This window comes from Anoplolepis gracilipes, chromosome 15 (genome assembly GCF_047496725.1).
Source record: "Anoplolepis gracilipes chromosome 15, ASM4749672v1, whole genome shotgun sequence".
NCBI lineage: Eukaryota > Metazoa > Arthropoda > Insecta > Hymenoptera > Formicidae > Anoplolepis > Anoplolepis gracilipes.
Genome location: NC_132984.1, coordinates 7,440,515 through 7,462,642, shown reverse-complemented (window position 1 = coordinate 7,462,642; position 22,128 = coordinate 7,440,515). Strand labels below are relative to the sequence as shown.

Sequence of the window (22,128 nt, the reverse complement as noted above, 5' to 3'; positions counted from 1 at the left end):
TAACTTAGGCCATAGTCCAATCTTATATTTAAAGCCTATGGCACACGATACTTGTTTTCATGCTTCATTACATTCCAGCATCATGACGATTTGACAATTCTTTTACAGTCGAACTTCTTATCCTACGACCCTCTTATGCTACGAAACCTGTTATCCTACGACAAAAAATCCTTTTATGCTACGACCGCGAAAAGGGAATTATACCCCCACTCTCAAATTTTTGTCGTAGGATCAGAGGTTTAAGGAGAAGATTCCGGACCGAAAATGTCGTAGGATAAGAGGTCCGACTGTATATAGAAATTACTATTGATCAGTTATAGTGCTGGAATACATTCCAGCACGAAAACAAGCATTGTGTACCGTAGATTTCAAATCTTATGCATTGTCTGTAAAAAATATCACTTATAAAAGTGATATTTTTGTTACTGATCCAATTTCTTAAAACCTTAATCATGCTCAATAGCAAGAGGAATCGATTTACTTTTATGTGTCCTTTACTGTAAGTCAAATTGATATTTTTAATATCCTTGTTGAAACTAAATAACCGACCTACAGCTTATCATATACATTACAGACAATGCATAAGATTTGAAAAATAATATAAGCACTTTTTGTACATTTATTTGATATGTAAATGTGTATCAATATTTAATTTAAATCTTATGCATTGTTTGTTAAAACGCCAGCTTTTATTCGCTCCATGAAAAGGACAGAGGCGATAGCGAACAGCTTTTTAACGCTGTTTTGCGTACGCGGTGGAGTGGGGATAAAACGCCAGCTTTTACTCGCTGCGTGAAATTGTGCCTTAACTGATCAATAGTAATTTCTATATACAGGGTGTCCGGTAATAATCACCCCACCTCTCATAGGCAGATAGAGCAAGTCAAACCGAATAGAAAAGTCCTCTACTATTTTGCGATCTTTGTAATAATTAACGAGAAATTAATTAAAAAATATCGACTAATTCGTGTAAGTATTACACGTGGCGAGAAAAGTCAACTCACTCTGCAAAAAGAGACAGCCCACTGTTATGGCTATCACACACAAATGGACATAAGCTGCATATGCATAGCATAGGACGGCTGGACCAATAAGCATCAAGCATTAATCAATATGGCAATTTAATACTCGATGCTTATTGGTCCAGCGGTTTTATGCTATGCATATACAGCTTATGTCAATTTGTACGTAATAACTCTTATGCGTCGTCTACAATGGCAGCAAGCAGTATAGAGTTCAGAGTAAGTAGTAAGCAGTACGAAAAAGGATTCGTTTATTTCGTCGAGAGTAACGATTGAGATCCGCGCTGATTGGCTGTTCGAATCACGTATCCTCCGTTCGACTGGAGCCAATTCCACACAACTAAGAAGAAGAAGAAGGTTAAGGGCGCTAATCCGTCAAAGTTCAGCCGTCCTTTTAGCTCGGGTCTACAATAGCTGTAGTAAGACTTAAGCCGTAAGAAATGAACCAATCATATTCATTATTCTTCTCTAAAGTCAATTGTAATTGGTTAATTTCTTACGGCTTAAGGCTTACTACATCTATTGTAGACCCGGTCTTAGGATTTCTTTAAACATAACGATTTTATTCAGATCGTACAAGTCAATGCTCCCCCTCCCACCCTTATAACATTTTTTTCTCTGTTTAAAGCTCTAACATAACTATTCCGTATTTTCTCCGCAAAAATAACATTTCCGTTTAATTTCCCCCGTGCGTGGCCTTACTAAATCTATAAACAATAACTGAATCAGTTTTAAACTGGGATCGCTGACATCACGAACCAATTCATTGCTATAAAAGGGAAAAGAAAAAGATGTCTTATTTTGTTCGTTGTCGTTATTTTTGCTGTTGTTATTAATTTTGCTAGTGTTGTTTTAATAGGACAGACGAGATTACTAATATTAGAATTAACGGACGTTGAACTGCTAATCAAAATGTATAATCTAATATGTGTTAATGAATATTATATTGTTTATAATAAAAGGCAGACAAAGGAAAAAAATATTAAAAAATCATACATTATCGCAACTGATAGTAAGTACGATAAAAAATAAATTCATAATCTTTAAAATAAAGGAAAATATTAAGAACATTTAAATTGTCGTAAGACAATTTATATTTGTACTTATATCTTTATAATAAAAAAATGCAAGATATTGTAATTTTAAATAAGTAAATATGTATTTAAAATTTTTTTATATGTTATTTAGAAAGCAAATTCAGTTTGCAACAGATTGCAGATAAACAAGAAAAATCCGAAAGTAAAATTAACTTTGTTAACATCAGGTATTATAATATATACTAAATTAACATAAAAGTGTAAAATATATTTATAGCTTTTGCAACATAAATTGCAATAAAATGTCTTGATTTCATTTTCCTAAATTTGATTTTACAGATTCTCCACCAACTGTCAATTACAATGCTGCGTTAAATATTGATACACCAAATGTAATATTTGAATTGGCAGAAGGCGCTTGCATTCCGTCAAGCAATAAATGTGATATGGAACAATGCAATACAAAGTCTGATTTTAATTTGACAAATTGTGATAATACAAATAATATTGACAATATTAGAGACGGTGCATGTTTGACTGATGAAGATGCTCATTCTGTTGATAAAAATCTTACTACACCAGTTGTGAGTGATAACAACGAGATGAATGGTAAGTCTATGATACAAATAATTTATAATCAGATTATAATACGCAATAACTATTCTACATGCAGCTTTTTTACATACTTGTATGATAATAAATATAGCTTTCGTAATATAATTGTACCCAATAAAAATGTCTGTACCTTATTTCTATAAATTTCATTTTTTAAATTCTTTAAAAATAAATATTCTGCATGCAGCTTTTTTACTTTGCATGCTGCATACAATATATTTATAGCTTTTGTAACAAATTGTAATAAAATGTCTTGATTTCATTTTCCTAAATTTGATTTTACAGATTCTCCGCCAACTGACAATTATAATGCTGCGTTAAATATTGATACATCATATATGATATTTGACATAGCAGAAGACACTTGCATTCCGTCAAACAGTAAATATGATATTGAACAGTACAATACAAAGTCTGATTTTAATTTGACAAATTGTGATAATATATATAATATAGATAATATTAAAGATACTGAGACATTTGCCTAAAGATGCTCCTTTTATTGATGAAAATCTTAATGTATCAATTTTTAGTAACAACAATGAGATGAGCGGTAAGTCATGATACACATAATTAATAATCAGATTATAACATTATGCAATAAAATTCTGGAATAAATATAATAATTTTCTTTATACAACTTTTTCACTTACTTTGCATTACAATACATTTACAGCTTTTGCAACTTAAATTATTCGCAATAAAAATGTCTATTTTATTTTAATAAATTTTGTTTTATAGATTCTTTACTAAACTGTCAATTCTAATGCGTTAAATATTGATTTAGCCAGTAAGCTTTCTGATGTAAAACAGAACGTTCAAAGTTGTGATGAATTTAACTCTACTTTTAAAATATGTGAAAATGGAAATATTGAGAAATTTAAAAATCTTAAAAAAACTCTGAGGATTTTAGACATACAAAATGTTAATATACTAGTAAAAAAGAGATTACTTCCAATGCGCACAGAGAACATTGATATTACATACAACAATCTGCAGCTAAATAATACATATGGTGCCATCAATAATAATATTTCTTTAAATGCAAATATTTTCAATAATATTTCAAATAATACATTCGTTCCAATTGCGCAATCTACACTCACAGAAAGTCAGTTAGGTTTGGAGTGTGAAATCAATGATAATAATACTGAATCTAATATATCTATTATATCTAAAAATAATTCCGATGATAGTTTTCATTTGTCAGATTGTTCTATACTTGAAAACACAGATAAAGATGAAGATGAAGATGAAAGTACAAACAAATATACGATTAATATGAGTAAAAATAAAACTGTAGACAATACATTAAGTTTAACATCATCATTCTCATCAAAAGTATGTGATGATAGAAATATGTATGTGGAAACTTCTGACAATCCTAAATTAAAACGAAATATGTGTCCATATTGTAAAAAATTTCAAACCCAATTTGCAAGGCACTTGGAATCAGTGCATAAAACTGAAGATGTGAAAAAATTTCGTTTTTTACCTAAGGGTAAGTTTTATATGTTATATACAAAGTTACCAACATTTAGAATCTTTTAAAAGTAAAATGAAATTGAAAATTTCAATGTAGAAATGATAGACATTTTTTTCTCATAATTTATCATTACTTTCGAAATTTTAATACTTTATATTTTTAAAATTATGCTTTAAAGTAAATTTCTAATTGAATTATTCGAAATTTTATAAAAAATGAAACTATTAAACAATTAATGCATTATTTCTTTACATTAAGATTTTCATGTCTAACTTGAAAACATACTATTAAAGTATTATTGGAATTTTTGCATTTGCCCAAATCAAAGCATATTATATTTAATTTTTATAAACTAATATTTATCTGAAAATGTTTTTCACACTAAATTCAATGAAAGTTTGTTATAAAGCTGATAGATATTATATTATTATTTTTATATGATTATATATATGATAAACATAAATAAATTTCTCCTCTAATTCTATATATTAAAAAAAATGCTTATTATAGTCCCCAGCTTCCTAAGGGACTTTATTTCTTTTTCCTAATACATTATGTCCTTATAAACTATCTTATCCTATAAAAGCCTTATACTAATGTTATATATAAAAAATTTGCTAACTATAACATTCGAAATCATTTTTTATGCTTTTCAAATGTTAGTAATTACATTATATTAATATACATATTGTATATAGTATATATAAAATTTTGAATAATTTATTTTTAATTTAATCATAATTTATTATATATTTTGTATTTATCATTTATTAAGGTAACTTCAGAACGAAAAAAGATTTTTAATTTATTTAGACGAAAAGGAAATTTCATATATAATACAAATTTTTATTTAAATAAAGGAGACTTAATTGTATGCCGGCGTCCGAGAAAAAATTTAAATAGACAGGCGAGCAATTTTATTCCCTGTGCAAAATGCAAAGAAAAAAAAATTTTTTTTCTGAAAATAATATAAGACATCATTTTGCGTCATGTACACAAAAAAGAGATTATCTTCAAAGAAATGTAAAAATATTGGGACGTACTGTGGCTTGTCGTATACATTATAGTGCAAATACACCATTAAGAAGATTAGTATTTCCAGTGATGAGGGAAGACAGTATAACTCAAATTATTAGATATGATGAACTATTAATTGGTTATGGTAATAAAATGTGTCACAAGTATCGTCTCCAACATCAGCACGATATGATCAGAGCGCGATTGAGATTACTTGGACGATTTTTAATTGTTTTGAGAGCTCTCGATAATAGTATAATAGATTTCTCTTCAATATATGATTCAATAAAATATGAACAATGCATTAAAGCAGTCAACAAACTCGCACAATTTGACGAAAAAACTTGGACATATAAAATACCATCCATTGCATCATCTTTGGGAACACTTATAAAACAAGTTGGACAAATTTTAAGAAGTATGTGCATTAAGAAACAAGATTTTAACAAACAAACTGCAGTAGAAAATTTTTTGAAATTATTTGAAGAGGATTATCCTGTCACTGTAAATAAAATTGTGTTTGAAACTCAAGGGCATCGAAAAAGGCAAAAAAATATTGTATTACCATCTATAAATGATATTAAGATATTTAATGCTTATCTCAAAATTGAACGCACAAAAGCTTTAGAATTTTTACAAACAAATGATTTCTCAATTCAAGCATGGCGTTTGCTAACTGAAACAACATTATTATCCATTATGATATTTAATAGAAGACGTGCTGGTGAACTAGAGCATGTTTTAATTGAAAATTTGGAAAATTGTGCGGTAGTTTCAAAAGAAGAAGCACCTGAATTATATAAATCTTTATCTAAATATGTACGAATGACAATACGCGGTAAATTAGGAAGAACGGTTCCTGTGTTACTCCATGAAGAAGTCTTAAAATGTATGCAAATGATTGTAAAGTATCGTAAACATGCTGGCGTTCCTGAAAATAATCCTTATATTTTTGGTATATATTCACATGACAAAAGAAGATACAAATATTTGAGAGCATGTGTATTAATGCGAAAATATTCTATAATTTCTGGCGCGAAAATGCCAACTTCGTTACGAGGTACAATGTTACGGAAACATATTGCTACGGTATGCATTTCATTAGATATGCCTGAACATGAAGTGAATGATCTAGCTGATTTCATGGGACATCACAAAAAGATACATAAATAATCACACTATAGACAGTCAATTGTAACAAAAGATTTGGCTATATCACGTTTACTCAAATACGCACAAGGAGAAGATACAACAGAAAGCGATGATGTTGATGAGAGTGAGAATGAAAATAAGGATACCATGACTATTATCTCAGATTTAAGTTTAAATACTTCTGATACTTCATCATTAACAAAAACAAAACAATCTAAACAACTGTCTAACAAAGAAAATGATATCGATAATCATATAAATGATAATATAGAAAAAACGAAAGGTACGTTTGAATAATTTCTATATCAAATATATATTATTCCTTAATAGGTTTTACAATAAATATACAAGACTTTAAATAACCTGATTTTATACTGTTTAAAGTAATTATTAAATAGCAGATATTATATAATATAAGAAAAAGAAACTTCTATTGTTTTCTATATATATTACAATTATACAAAAGAAAAATATTTTTTTATTTTCCAATGTTACTTTTTTTAAGCGTTTTTTAAAGTCATATTTTTTTAATTCTTTCTTCTATCATTTAGTGATTATCTTAACCCGCATTCATTTAGAGATATATTCTATATGTATAAGCATTTTATACATAATGTGAATTTTATCATTATTTCAGTAAACCGTTTGGCTTCTAAGAGGAAAATTAATTATGATATTGAAAATGTGACCGAATCACATGATGAATATGATACAGATTTAAATATTTTATCATCAAAAAAAATAAAGCGATCTAAACAGATGTCTAGAAGAAAGAATGACGTAAATAATACACAGAGAAGGAAAAGTAAGTTTAAATCATTTTAAGTATACACGTTACTTTTTATTAAATAATATATTTTATAATAAATATACTAAACTAACATATGTAACATTTTATTTTAGTATCTCCTTTTGGTTCTACAAGAAAAAGTACTCATAAGGTCAGATGGACGAATGATGAGCGCACAATAGTTTTATCTTCATTCCAAACTTTCATAAAAAATAAAAAATTGCCATCTTTACGTGAAATTAACAAAATAAAAATCAAATATCCCGTATTAAAAGACTCGTACAAGTGCCCAGATAAAAACTTGGTTACATAACCAAATAAGAACAACCACTTAACTATTATCTTTAAAACTATTGTCGTAAAAATTGCTCTTGTTGTATATTCTGCTATTGTCATATACATATATACATATATATATATATATATATATATATATATATATAAATATATGTATAAAAATTTTACTATTATCGTTTTGCTTAAGAAATGATGTTTTATGGTTTGTGATAAATTTATTAAATATGTTTTAAAATTATATATCTCTTTTCTGGCTATTCTCTAACTATAACAAAAGTATTTTTTATTTAAGAAAAGTAATCATTTAAAATTGTGCGATGTTATTTTCACGAAATACAAGTATTGCTTCCAATACTAATATTATATGCTATGATGAAAGGATTCCATTTTTTTATATTATTAATGCGATATAATTTTATTAAGATTCAACAGTACAAATTTAATATTTTTTAAATATTTCTTTAATTATAATAATCACATAGATTTATGATTATAAGTATTTAAAAGTATTTTATAGACAAGAAAAAGTATTATTTTTGTTAAATAGAGCTGATTTATTATTTTTTATTTTAAATAGATTTTATATATCGAAGATAAACTTGAGTCATTTTATTTTATTTCGTTTTAAGTTTTATATATTGTTTATATTATAAATATATATTGTACATATATATATATATATATATATATATATATATATATATATATATATATATATATATATTGTATATATCATATATATATGTATATCTCTTTCATTATATATATTATATTATTTCTAAATGTATATGATATGAACAACAGAATATATATCACTTTTTTAAAGCATGTTAAAGCGAATAAAACCTAATTGAGTCTGATAAAGCAATTTTACGATATTTATATACGATATATATGATTTATATAAATATACATTTCATAGTGATCTAAAAAAATTTTAAAGTAATATAATGATGTGTAATAAATACGTATATGTAATTAAGGTAGTTTTGAAATACAGATAAAGTTTCAAATACAAATAAACAAATTTAATCCAATAACATGTAAATTATATGTTTATTCATACTTATTTACACAATAATTATAAATTTTTGTTAACGTGTAAAAATATTCGTGTATTACTTAGATTAACAAAAGAAAGAAAAAAGAATTTTATTTAATAAAAACAACATATAAATAACATTTAATGTAATTGGATTTTATTTTATACCCAAATTTTTTTCTTATTCTATATTAAGATTCTACATTAAGATTAAGATAATTAGAATGTAACAAAATCTAAAAACAGAAATTCATAATATTAAATAAAGAAAACACTAAATATATACAGTTGTCAAAAATGATTTAATGTAGCCATAAAAATGATTTAATGCAACCTTTAATGTAAACTATATATCAATGGTAAAAAGGTTGTTTTGACGACATTGTATATTTATATATATAATGTCGTTAAAACAACTTTATACCGTCTGGACAAATATATAGTTTATAGCAATAATAAGGCACTTTTAACGACCAGTCGTCAAAACAGCCTTTACATAGCTACAATTTATATATTTAGTCGTCAAAACTGCCTCTGTAACACTAAAAAGTATATATTTCATATACATTGTCATTGAAACTACCCAACTATAAAAGAAGTAGTCAAAACTGCCATTTTATACTTTTTTTCATATTATTTGAAAATTAAACCGAATATTTTAAAATGACTTGTTGCATGGTACTCTCTGGACAGTTGCGCATATTTTTATATTGAATAAAAAAAGTGTCGTCAAAACTGCCCCTGGACATATATATATATATATAACTAATGTAATATAACCAAATTGCGTTATTCAAGTTAACTATGTATATTAGATTTAATTATTTTAAATAGTAATTATCGAACTTGTTCTGTTCAAAAACTGATCATAAGAAAATTTTTCAGATATAGTTTCCAGATTATCGTATAAAAATTATATATTTACTTCTGATACTAGTCGAGAGTTACTTCATGTAGTACCTGACATGTAGTATTTACCAAGTAATACTGAGATATATCTGATAAATAAGGAATGTATTTCAAATGCTTTTTACAATTAGTGCTATCCCTCGATTCGATGTAAATTAAAAGAAGTTACATATTAGTTACATGTTATATAATAGTTATATATCCGTGTTTTCTGACAATATAGAAATATTTTTAAAAATATTAATATGTTTTTAAAAATAAAGTTTCTTTAACTATTTGGATAGAGAAAAAAAAAGATACGAAAGAGACATAAAAAAGGCTGTTTTCGCGCATCGTTGTGTCATCATCACTTTGATTTGATCTCGGGAAGATGATTCGTCTATTATTAATGATTTGCTAATTTAATACGGTTCGTAATTGCGACGCTTTTTTTATGAACGTCTTGCGTATGAAAAATTTGGATAATTTATGTTACATGTGTCACATCTGTATGTTTGCGGGATTATCATTCCCTGTTCGTCTCCATTCATATAAGCACTCTTGTCTGTATGACAATGTGAGTCGTCATTATCTTCATTTCTCATTCATCTCTTCTCTCAATCAATATCGGACAAGTCGGGGTGTGATTTGAATAAGCTGAAAAGTACAAAAAAAATGTTGTCCACAACGACTACATTGAAAATTTGGTGGTCTAGCAAAGACTCTTGGATCATGGTAAATTATCATGTGACGCCTGAGTGTGAGTCTGTCACGATATGTTATATGATAAAAATGGTATTCATTATTATTATCATTATTATATTAATTATTACAAAGTACTCTACTGTCCAAAATCATTAAATCATTTTCGAAAGTATTATGAATTAGACGCATGTGTAATTGGAACCCGGGATAGTAACGAAAGCGCCTATTGCAATTATTTATATCGAGGCAAGAAAAAAGACTTTTACGTGAAGGAAAATCTCTCCGAGTGTGCTTTGTATTTATATCTTTCTTGGTCTCTTAACTCATACAAAAAAAATTCTGTTTAATTTATATTATTTTAGGTAAATGGTATATATTTCTTATATGTATAGTGTTCACACTAGTTATATAGAAAAAAATGTAAATGCAGGAATTTTAAACAATTCTAAAGAGGCTTTTAAATCATAATTCATAAACCTTTTTATGATACCAAACTTTTAATTCGCGCTCAAATCTCTGCAAAAATTTATGCAAATCAAACTTATGGAAAATATTCTTTTTAGCACATTATACACGAGGTACTTGTTTTAATTTACATCGAGGAGTTTCGCTAAAAAGCTGTTAAAGCACATTTTCTATTTATTAGATCTATACATTTTAGTATAACTTGGTAAATACTATTAATTAGAAAATGACTTTCGATTAGTATGGAAGGTAAATATGTAATATTATATAATATTACATTAAAATATAATATAAAAATAAATATTTTTTTTATGTGATTGAACATTTTTATATAAAAATCTTAATCCTTTACGAATAATTACGAGTAATTACGGGTAAAAGAAAAACTTTATTTCCAAGGCAAAGAAATTTCGCAAACTGTCGCTTAAGCTTTGATTATATTATCCCTTCAGAATAATAAGAATTGTTAATTTTTATATGAAAAAAAAATCATAATTAGATTGCAAATACCAATTCAATAAATAAAATTGTGAAACGATTATTTCATGATAAATTCAGAATACTATTATATAAAGTACTATTATATCCTTTTTTTTTCTTTTATTTTATTTTTTCTTGCTCGATATACATAATTACGCATTAAATATACAATATAATACGAGAGGCATATATGTACGATCAGATACAATGTATATATGTATATGGTAACCACGTTCTTTTATTTGTACATGTTCTTTTATCCCAAATTTCATTTTCTCTCTTTTTAAATTTTTCTTAATTTAATTATTTTTAAGAACTATCCAATACATGAAAGTTTATAATATAATATTTAAAAAGATTGTATAATATATTTATAATGATTTTAATCAAAGCATTGCATATTTTAATTATTACATCATATAATTTATATATATATATTTATAGTCCAAAGTCAGTGCCAGATACAACGGCAGTTACAGCGGCATCATGCGGGTAATGTTTTTCCAGCATTTTGTTTGGAACGTAATGAGTGCCTCCAAATTTGTCAAAATAACGACTTACCTCCCTATTTTCTATTCATTTTGGTGTTGTTAAAGTTATAGCGTCTATAGAAATAAATAAAAAGCAGAAAAAAAATCAATTAATGATAAATAAAATTAAATAATAAAAAATGCGATTATAATTAATACTAAATATAAATAACAATAATACTTCAAATAAATAAAATGTCTAAATTAAAAAAGTAGAAAACAAAGTGAATTAAAATAAAATATTATTTTGCAGTATATACAAAAAGATGAGATAAGTGAAGAAAATGTAACTTAAAATAAAAACGCATCTTTCTAATATCCATACCTTCTCTTACGTAACACATTTCATTATTTTCTGTAAAAATTAAGTAATGTGTTTGTTTGTTGTCCATTGTATTGCTGCAAATTTTTAATGGTAAAATATTAGAACGAAATCGTTTATCTGCTCTGCAGAATTGAACCGAATCTCTGTCTTCATATCGGTGCCAACCAATAATCACGCCTGCAGAACAGTCAGTAGATTCATCACTATGCTTTACAATCATTCCAACCGCAAATTTTATTTCTTTTGGCCTTGTATTTGGCATTTTAAATTCTCTTATCTTTACGGTGAACTAAAAAGTGTAAATTCAAGCTTTAATTGATATTTTGTTAAGTAATTCTTGAATAAATGTTTGTAGAAAGTTAAATTACAGCTACTTAAATTAAAGATAATTATAATTTTTATATAATGGTGTGTGGTATAAGAGAAAAACCTTATTATTAGCAGAAAGATTGCTTATTATTATTATTAATATGCGACATGTGTGTAGTGTTTACGTACAGTATAGTGTGCTCCAACTTCTTTTAAGCTCGTACTCCAATCTTTTAAATTCAGATTCCAGTTGAAAAAATGTGTGCGCTCCGCCATCGGAAAATATGAGTCCCATTAATATTTATTATTCAATTGGACCAATGGCTGGAGTATTATACCCATCTATATGTATATAATAAAAAATAGTTTAAATGTAAATAAAGTTTCAATTATAAATGAAAAAATTATGCATTGTGCAGTCCCAGGTAGCACAGGTTCGTTTTAAAAACGTTTCACAAATGTTTCTGCGAAACGTTTTAAAACCGGCTTTCGAAAACGTTTTTAATTGGTATAAATGTCCACTTAAGAAACGTTAAGGGAAACGTTATTTTCTAACAAAAAAAAACGTTTAAGAAACGGTCAAAATACCGTTTTCTTTCCTTTATTTGTAAAAAATTTGTTTATTCACGGATTCAATAAAATAATGCATATATATATATATATATATATATATATATATATATATATATATATATGCATTATTTTATTGAATCTGTGAATAAACAATCATATTTATTATATATATATATATATTAAATTTAGTTCAATTTTATTAAAATATATATATATATATATAAATAATGTGTATATATATATATATATATGTGTGTGTGTGTGTGTGTATGGGTATGAACGCATTATTTTATTATTATTTTATAAGAAAACAAATCTTTTTCACGCATAAAAACTGTTTTTTTCTTTTATAAAATAAATATATGTATACAATATGTTCATATATAGTAGTTTATATTGCCTGTATATTATAATAAGATTATAATCAAAAATATATAAAGTACAAATCATAATAAAGTATTTTAAAATAAAGTTCTTATTTAAAAAAAAAACATTTAAACATATAATAATTATACCAAAGAATGAAAAAAAAATTAACACATACATAAAATGAAAAAAAATTGACACATTTTTCCAGGAATATAACTTTTTTGTCTTGTATACTTATTATGTTTAAATCTCAACATAGAACAATTTTATCTTAAAATTATTTTAAAATTTAATAAATGTTAACCTAATTTTAACTTAAAAAATAAAAAAAATTACAACAAAATTAAAATTTAAAAAAAATTAACTTTTTTTAATTATTCCAAGAATATAATTATTTTCTTGTACTTATGTTTCAATCACAGAACTGTGTTATCTTAAAATCTAATAAATCTTAACTTAAAATTTTTATTCTTGTTGAAAAGTTCTTCTTGCTTTAATTTCGGCTAAAGTAATACGCATAGAGGATAGCTTCAACCAATCTTTGATACAATTTTCAATTTTGTTGACTGCAGCGTTTGGTTCAATGTTTCTGACAGTAGCTGTAAAAAATTTATAAATTATTATACATTATTATTTTATATATAATTATTAAACATAATAGTTTTATAATAACTGTACAATATCACACACACATACACACACACACACACACACACACACATACATATGTATATATATGTACATATATTTATGTGCATGCGTGCGTGCGTGCGTGCGTGCGTGCGTGCGCGCGCGCGCGCGCGCGTGTGTGTGTGTGTGTGTGTGTGTGTGTGTGTGTGTGTGTGCGTGCGTGCGTGCGTGCGTGCGTGCGTGCGTGCGTGCGCGTGTGTGTGCGTGTGTGTGTGTGTGTGTGTGTAATAATTAAACATATTTGCTAAATGTTATCAATGCTGGCTTCAAAGATAAAAGACAAACCTATGATTAAATCTTTCGCTTTTAAAACTTTGAAGGCTTTTTTAGGTACTCTTCCTGCCCAATTAAAGTTTTTAGCGTAATTATTTGTTATTATTTTTTCCAATGTTCTTCTTGTTATCTGTGCAATCGTTGTACCACCTGATATAGCTAAAATCTGTACCTTTAAAAGAATAATAACACATTAATATAATAAAAAAAATATGGATTAAAAAAAAGAAAGGAAAATAAACAGAATGCAAAAATATAAAAAGAGATTTAATGAGTTATATTTACCATGTAAATATTCAAAATTTTGTTTTGTTTTTAAAAATCTTTCAATATTTTCCAAACTTTCATCAGTGTCAACTGGTATTTCAGGAACATCCTCCACATGGGGTATTCTCGATGGTCGAAAATGTGCTGTAAGTTGTTTGACCATTGGAAGAAGCAAGTTCATAGAAGTTTCTAAGTTCACTAATTTTGTTAGAACAACGTAAGAAAAATCTAAAAATAACATGCTATGTTAGAGAAATTTTTTCTTTTAAAAAATATATATATATATATCTAATTATATTGATGTTGATGTACATCATCATCAAAATAATTACGAAAAAGTGTAATCTTGAATTAGTTTTTTATTCCACAAGAGTAACTCTTAACTATATAAGATTTAAACACAAAAGTAATAGAATATAGAAAAGTTAAATAGTAAATAGTAAATGCTGAACTAAACAATATATAGAAAGCAACATAATAAATAATAAGTCAAATGTTCAAAATAATAATTAATTAAAGCACAATTATTCTAAAAAGTAATTTTTATATAGATAGTGCAGATTATTCAGAATATTCTGTGCAGTATATTTCAAAAGCAAAATTATTATTAAGTTATACGTTTCTTATAAAAATTATTAATATGTTAGAGTAATAGTCTTGTACACAGAAAAGTTTATTAACATTTTACCTGATTTGTGAAATTCTGAACTGGTCAATGTAGTTCTGAATGTATTTTGCGGACTAATTGCTCTTTCATCTGAACTGGTCAATGTAGTTCTCAATGTTTTCTGCGGAGGACTAATTGCTCTTACTGAAGACGTTGAAAAACTAATTCCATTAGATATACGTTTTGAAAAACTGTCAGCTGTTGATGTTGATGGTTGGCAGGAAGTGATCATAGATCTTGATAAATTACTATTTTTTGATGTTATTTTTAATGCAGGAAGAGATGGGATTTTATTGCATAATACCTCTTCATTGTTATCAGATTCTGAAGAATCTGAATAAATTTGAGGTCTTTTTAATCTTCTTTTTGGCCGTTGGTCTTCATGCAATTCTACATCAGTTTCTAGAGTAGACGTGAATTCAGCATCTATTAATCTTTTCCTCGCATCATTGTAAGAAGCTAAAATAATAGTAAAATAAACTATAAAATAATAATAAAATAAATTAAGAAACTAATAATAAAATCAACTATAGATTTTTAAAAAAGTTTAAAATTAAATATTATTAATTCAAAAATTGAAAGCGTTTATAATACAAAACAAATAAAAATTATTTATCTTAATTTGAAATAAAAATTATATTTATAAATATTTTAAGAAAGATTTGAGATAAATATATGTATATTGTTGTGACATCCGTTTTTGAAGAAATATATTGATTGACGATATGTGAACGAGGAACGGTTGTCGCGCACGAACGGAACGTTCAAAATCGTTCCGCGGATGCAACAATATATATATATATATGTAATTGCTAAATATATAATAATCTCTGACAGTATATAACAAAATTATACTATAAACATAAATAAAATGATATGTGGTATATATTGTGAAAAAAGAAAACTATAAAGATAAGAAATACTCTAATAAATAATAAATTAAGTTTCTAATATATGTTAAATCTTGGAAATAACTGTAAATAAAGCAAGTGTATAAATATTTTTACTTTTTTATAAAACAAAACAACTTTTATAAAACATAAACCAAAAATTTACCATATGTATGCAAGATTCTACATTTATATTTTTTCCAGTTTTTTTCCGGTAAAGAGCATTTTTCGATAGCCTTACGGATTTGTTTTGTGGAAATTTTTTGAGGCTACAAACAATACCATATTTCTTCCTCTTTTTCTAACCAAATATTAGGGACTACTTCAACTTCAGGTTTTTGTCCATAATTCATCGCAAATTCTATTAATGAATACATTTTATAATCTGAAATAAACAAAACATTAAACAGAATAAGCAGAAAGTGCTTATTGCATTTCATCAACAATTTTTTCTTCAATATAAAATTAATATTGCAGACATTTAAAATTAACTTTAAATTTTACAAAATAAAATAATATATACTCACATAAACCTATAAATAATATACGTATATAAAATTATATACAATAAAATAAAAGGAATACATTAACTACAATTCATGAAGAAGAGGAAACACAATGTAAGTTCCTTTTTCATATGCGGGTAATAATATGTTTTTATATTTTACTGATATAAAAGGGAATTCTTCTATATCAGGTGATATGTGAGACACCTTAAAAATATTCAATAATTTGGACGAACATGGATAATCATAAAATTCAGAAACTTTCAAGAATCGACGACAAATTATAGAATAAAATTAATCTTTCAAACACAGAATATTTACAATCTGAACAATAATATCTCCTTGTATTGAAACACAATTGTCAGGTGAAAAAATCGTCAAAACGCATGTCGGTGTTTTCAATTTCTTGTATTGTAAAATCAAGTCAGTTTTATCTCTAAGTGTAGGTCCTTCAAAATGTTTTTGCTTAGGTTCTAATTTAGTTATTGGTAATTCAGTCTTTGAATAATTAAATAATTCAGATATACGTCTACAAAGTTGTGCATGAGGATTTGCAGATGATCTTACAAGTTTTTTTAATTTTCCCAAATAATTTTCAAAGGGAAAACAATTAATTGTGTTTAAATTACCAAGATTCCTTACATCTGTTACTAAATGAATTAAACTGTGAAGATTATATGTCACTTCTTCTTTCCCATAGGATTTTTCAAAATACTTTACAAAATTATACAAAACTTCTTTTGCAAAGTCAATATGTTCAAAAATATGATTATCGTTACACAGAATTGTAATACCAACATGAAACATTAAAAAATGATTGTAAAGTTGTTTAGGCAAAATATTTATTAAAGAAACTGGACCCACGTATAACAAGAATAATCTAAACTCATTTGCTTTCCAACGATTTAAGTCCGATATAGCTCTACATTTTCTAGGAAATTCATGTACTATATAAGAAGACAACAAAATTAATCTATCTGATAAATTATTAATAGCTTTTCCAGATAATTTAAATGAAGGTTTTCCCTTTGATACCCATAATATTAACAACTTTTTCATTATACCTAAATATACCAAATGCATGGGATCTAATGGAAATTGATTCACTAAATCTAAGTTTAAATTCAATAATGGAGACCTTCCTTTATGATGTTCCTCTTGTACTTGTTTAGTAAAAGTTTCTTTTGTTCTAAGTTGTCCACTTTTACATGGAAAAATCATTTTATTAATGTATTTCCCTTCAATATCGCATTTTTCACACCCATGCCTAGAATTATGACCTACACAACATTTTAGAAAAGCTCGTGCAGGAGCATCACATATCAGAGACCTGATTCTAATTTGAAATAATTTATGATCTATTTCAATACTATTCTTTAATATATCATCATTAAGCTCGTGTATTAGATCTTGTAAATAACAATCAAGAGGTTCTGGCTTTCCTTTGCCAGTAAATAAACCTACAATAAATGGTTTATTTAATGAAGTTAAACTTAATGATCTACAAAGAATTGGCCAGACAACTATGTTGTTACTTTTAAACAAGGGTAACCCATCAATATTAAAATCTAAATCAATAATTTTTGAGCATGATTCTTCCTTTAATAGGAGATATAACTGCTTACGCATACCAAAATAAGTAAATTTTCCACTTTGCAAATCAATTGAATTTGTAGTTTTTGGAGTGTATAACAAAGACCTTCCAGATAATGGTACAGATATATCATAATGAAATTGTCTTAGTAATGACAATAATTCATCTAATGCTGATAATGTAATATTATGTGTTAGGGCCCAGTTTCTCAATTTATTCAGAAAATCATCAGATAATGTTTCGTTTTCTGAAAAATCATGTTTTTCAGTGATATATAATTCTGGAAATATTTCAAAATCTAAATCTTGATCTGAACCTAGTTCTAAATGCGAATCAATGATTGAATGTGACATTGATGATTTTGTCTCATTATTTCTAAAATTTAAACTAAAACCTAAATCTTCATCTATATTTAAGTTTAGTTCTAAGTGTGAGTCAATGACTGAATGTGTTGTCGATTTTGTTTCATTCCAATTGAGTTCATTTAATAACTCATGTACTTGTTTTTGTATATTCCTTTTAGTTTGTTTTTTGCCAAGAAATTTAACTTCTTTTTCTTTATCCATATTTAAACAAGAATATTTTTTCTGTTCTTTTGTTTTTTAACAAGTATTTTATGTAAGTATTATATGTGCGACAAAGATATATTTACATATATATTTTCCTGAAAAAATGACAACTATTTAATTAAGAAATGAAAAACACAATATAATTTGATTCTTAATATATACTGATACAATAAAAAATGTTAGATTAATCAGATTATGATTTCACACAAATTGATATCTTCTTATTAATTGTAAAATATTATTTGTAGATGTGATATTTGACGTCTAATCTCATATCTTTTTTTAGTATTAATATTGTGTTATAAATATACATATATATACATATATACAGAACAGTAAACTATAAAATTATTAAACCAATATACAACTTACCTTATTCGTCGTAAAAAAGAGATATTCTTTATATCAATATTTTCGCCGGACCGGCGTTTTGATCAACCTAACCTTTGTTATGATCTATGCACGAGAATTGATTAACTTTATAGTACACATTACTAGTATTTTTCTATCCTTTCACTACTAGTTTCACTTTTGCAATATTCACAAGTCGTTTGTATAATATTCACAATAAAAGTTTTCTTGTTTGAACAGCAAATATATGCAATAACTCTGCGATCATTCCAAATAAATGGAATATAACCTTAATACTTTTTGTTAGTAAGACAATGGAAAGAGGAAGAGAAAGAGAGAAAGAGAGAGAGAGAAAGAGAGAGAGAGAATCACCCCGCTATTCATTCCGATATTCATAGTCCATTATTTTTATTTCAAGATCGTTTTAAGTATAATATCTTAAGATATGTTATTACGATTCTGTGATTGAATTACAACACATTATTATTAAGACGGTCTTCAATATAAAATCGGACTATGAATATGAATATCTAAAATTAAAAATACATTAATTTTTTTAATTCAAAATTATATGTATATATATACACACACACACATATATATATATATATATATATATATATATATATAATTTTGAATTAAAACATTAATTTTTATTCTATTTAGGCCCGATATTGTACCAACATTATTTTGGATTTAAGTGCGACTTAAACATGTATCTATCTTTATTTTTCTTTCTAAATTAATAAAAACAGATATATATATATATATATATTTAAGTCTCGTTTAAAGCCAAAATAATGTTGATGCAATCAGGCCTTATAGAAACGTAAAAAATACGTTTCTTAAACTATGGTTTTAAAAATGTTTCTGTTGAAACGTTTCTTATTGGTGTTTGACGGTTAAAAAATATTGGATACGTTTAGAAAACGTTTATAAAACGAACCTGTGCTACCTGGGCGTCTTTCTGCTAAATATTACAATTTATTAATTAATATTAAAGTTAATATGAAAAAAATATGATTATTAATATGAAAAATTATACATGAGTAATTGCCAACCTTCGTAACTGTTATTACATTCAAATTCTACAAATTGTTGCTGCTTGATAAAACAATCTGGAAATTTGTTAGAATTTATTTTAAAACATCTTACATTTTCTGAACTATTCGTGAAACTGCAAACAATAAAAAATAATATATGTGTGCGTGTGTGTATATGATAAGAATAAAAATGTACAAAGATTCGAAAAATTTTATATTTAATATTATACTTACTATCTTGGTTTCCAAAGTAGACAGATACGTTCATCGGGATATCCGATTATTATATCGCAACGTAGACCAAGTCTTCTGGCAACGCTATGATATATTGTATATATTATTATTTCTTGACCATATTTATGTTCTAAGACCTAATGTGAAAAATTAATTAAAGGAAAAGTATTTTTAAGATTACAACGGACATGTTTACAGGATAATTTGAAATATTTTTATGATACATCCTAATCAATATTACTTACATTATCAATGCATTTGTACTTTAATTGTGTGTTCCACTCTGTGTTTTCCGATTTGTTTAGACGAAAGTTTAATTTGCCAAATATACATTCCTCGGGTGTATCCATAATCTGTGTTCCTTCCGCTTCGTTCCAATGATTATCGTCAATATTGTTGTTTTGCCAATAGGAAAACTTTTCTGTAGACGTCGAGAATATCAAATGGTCAGGATGTTTCTGAGACTTTTCAGTACCTCTAACGTTATATTATCTAGGGACGATGTTACGGTCGAATAAAATACATCCTTTTCAGACTGGAAATTTTGCGTCATAATAGTAGCAATTCGTTCTAAAAGTTGCACTTTGTGAGGTTGCATTTCTAATTTTATCCTTTTTTTCATCAGCTTATATTGCCTCAGACGGTCAAAGAATTGCATATTGATATATCTTTCTGTTAGCTGTTCGCAAACAGGTTTTCTGAAAAATTTACATATTAACTATGCAATATGTACGTTAGTCCAATAAAGTTAATAGTATTTTATTTTTTATAATCCTACCGTGAAAATTGATTGAGTAAATTTTTAATCTCATCTATATAGAAAGAAAGTTCTATTATCTTTCAATATCGAAACTTTTGACACTATATCGTTATCTAACTCATAAAATACACCGCAATATGTTGTATAATCGTTTGATATATCATTAGGATAATATCCTTTAATTTTTTTAGTCTTGAGACGTAACGTACAATTAATGCCTATTTCTATAAAGTTTAAGCTTTTTTTGTTTTTCCATTTATTTCCTTCAGACAAAGTGTCAGAACAGAAAGTCTGTTCATTTTCCTTAAGCTTCTTGTTATAGTATTTTCTCGCTGTCGGCCATCTAAAATTGATATAAATAATATTATCGTATGTTTTAGAAAAACACTGAACTATTGTATTAGTAGTAAGTTTTCAAAAAATTATATTGTTCAAATTGTGTTATAAAATTAATCAGAAAAAAATTAATCAGAATATAGACTTTCTTGTTTTATTTTAATACAAAATAAGATGTGCGGTATATAATGTTCAATTTAAATTGTAATTAAAATTTACACAATAACAATATATAATTATAAACAATAGACAGCATTATAGCCGTATTTTATAAACATAACAAATTAACTTTTTTATTCTATGTATTACTAAAACATTAATTTATTGAATTATTTTACAACATAATAAATAAATTTAAATAATTTTATTATTAAATCTGGCTAATAAAAGTCAAGAAACAGAAAAGTGATTATGAGTTATCTCTAAAAATTTTTTGCTTGTTACACAGGAAATACAAATTTTAACTATTCTTTTAATTATTTGAAGACTAAAATTAATTGATAAAAAAATTATTTAAAATAATTGCTCACGCTCGTTATGTGATTTAACTGTTATTGATCCATTTCTTAATGTTTTTATATTGTTTGTTTTGTTTTTACACTTTTCATATATTTCATTTTCATAAATTATATATTTTGCAGAGTTAATTGTATAATTAATATATTAGTAAAATCAAATTGCAAAAATTAACTAATTAACAAGTAATTACCTCTGAAGAAACTTTTTTCCCATAAACTTGTTGTATTTGGCTACGTGTCGAAATTTCTTGCACACACATCTGAAATTAATGATATCCTCAATGGTGATATCATTGTAGCCAAGTATAATATCTATCACTTCTTCAGG

At 26.0% G+C, this 22,128-nt stretch overlaps 1 protein-coding gene and 2 pseudogenes across 4 annotated transcripts; 1 reads left to right on the top strand and 2 right to left on the bottom strand.

Annotated features, from left to right (window-relative positions):
* Positions 1-1,292: 1,292 nt before the first annotated feature.
* Positions 1,293-7,843, top strand: LOC140673909 (uncharacterized; annotated as a pseudogene).
* Positions 7,844-11,434: 3,591 nt separating this feature from the next.
* On the bottom strand, positions 11,435-20,739 carry LOC140674224 (uncharacterized; annotated as a pseudogene).
* On the bottom strand, positions 14,351-19,489 carry LOC140673938 (uncharacterized). Of its 4 annotated transcripts, none has more exons than XM_072907198.1 (5): positions 18,931-19,489; positions 16,417-18,653; positions 16,056-16,274; positions 15,021-15,458; positions 14,351-14,560 (listed from the first exon to the last, which is right to left on the bottom strand). In XM_072907198.1, the coding sequence occupies exon 2, from the start codon at positions 18,553-18,555 to the stop codon at positions 16,690-16,692; it is 1,866 nt and encodes a 621-aa protein (XP_072763299.1). In that variant the 5' UTR covers positions 18,556-18,653; positions 18,931-19,489; the 3' UTR covers positions 14,351-14,560; positions 15,021-15,458; positions 16,056-16,274; positions 16,417-16,689. The 4 variants fall into 4 exon arrangements, 3 of the variants coding, with proteins under 3 accessions (XP_072763299.1, XP_072763301.1, XP_072763300.1); XM_072907200.1 differs by having other exon boundaries at positions 15,021-15,401; XM_072907199.1 differs by having other exon boundaries at positions 14,352-14,476.
* Positions 20,740-22,128: the final 1,389 nt, after the last annotated feature.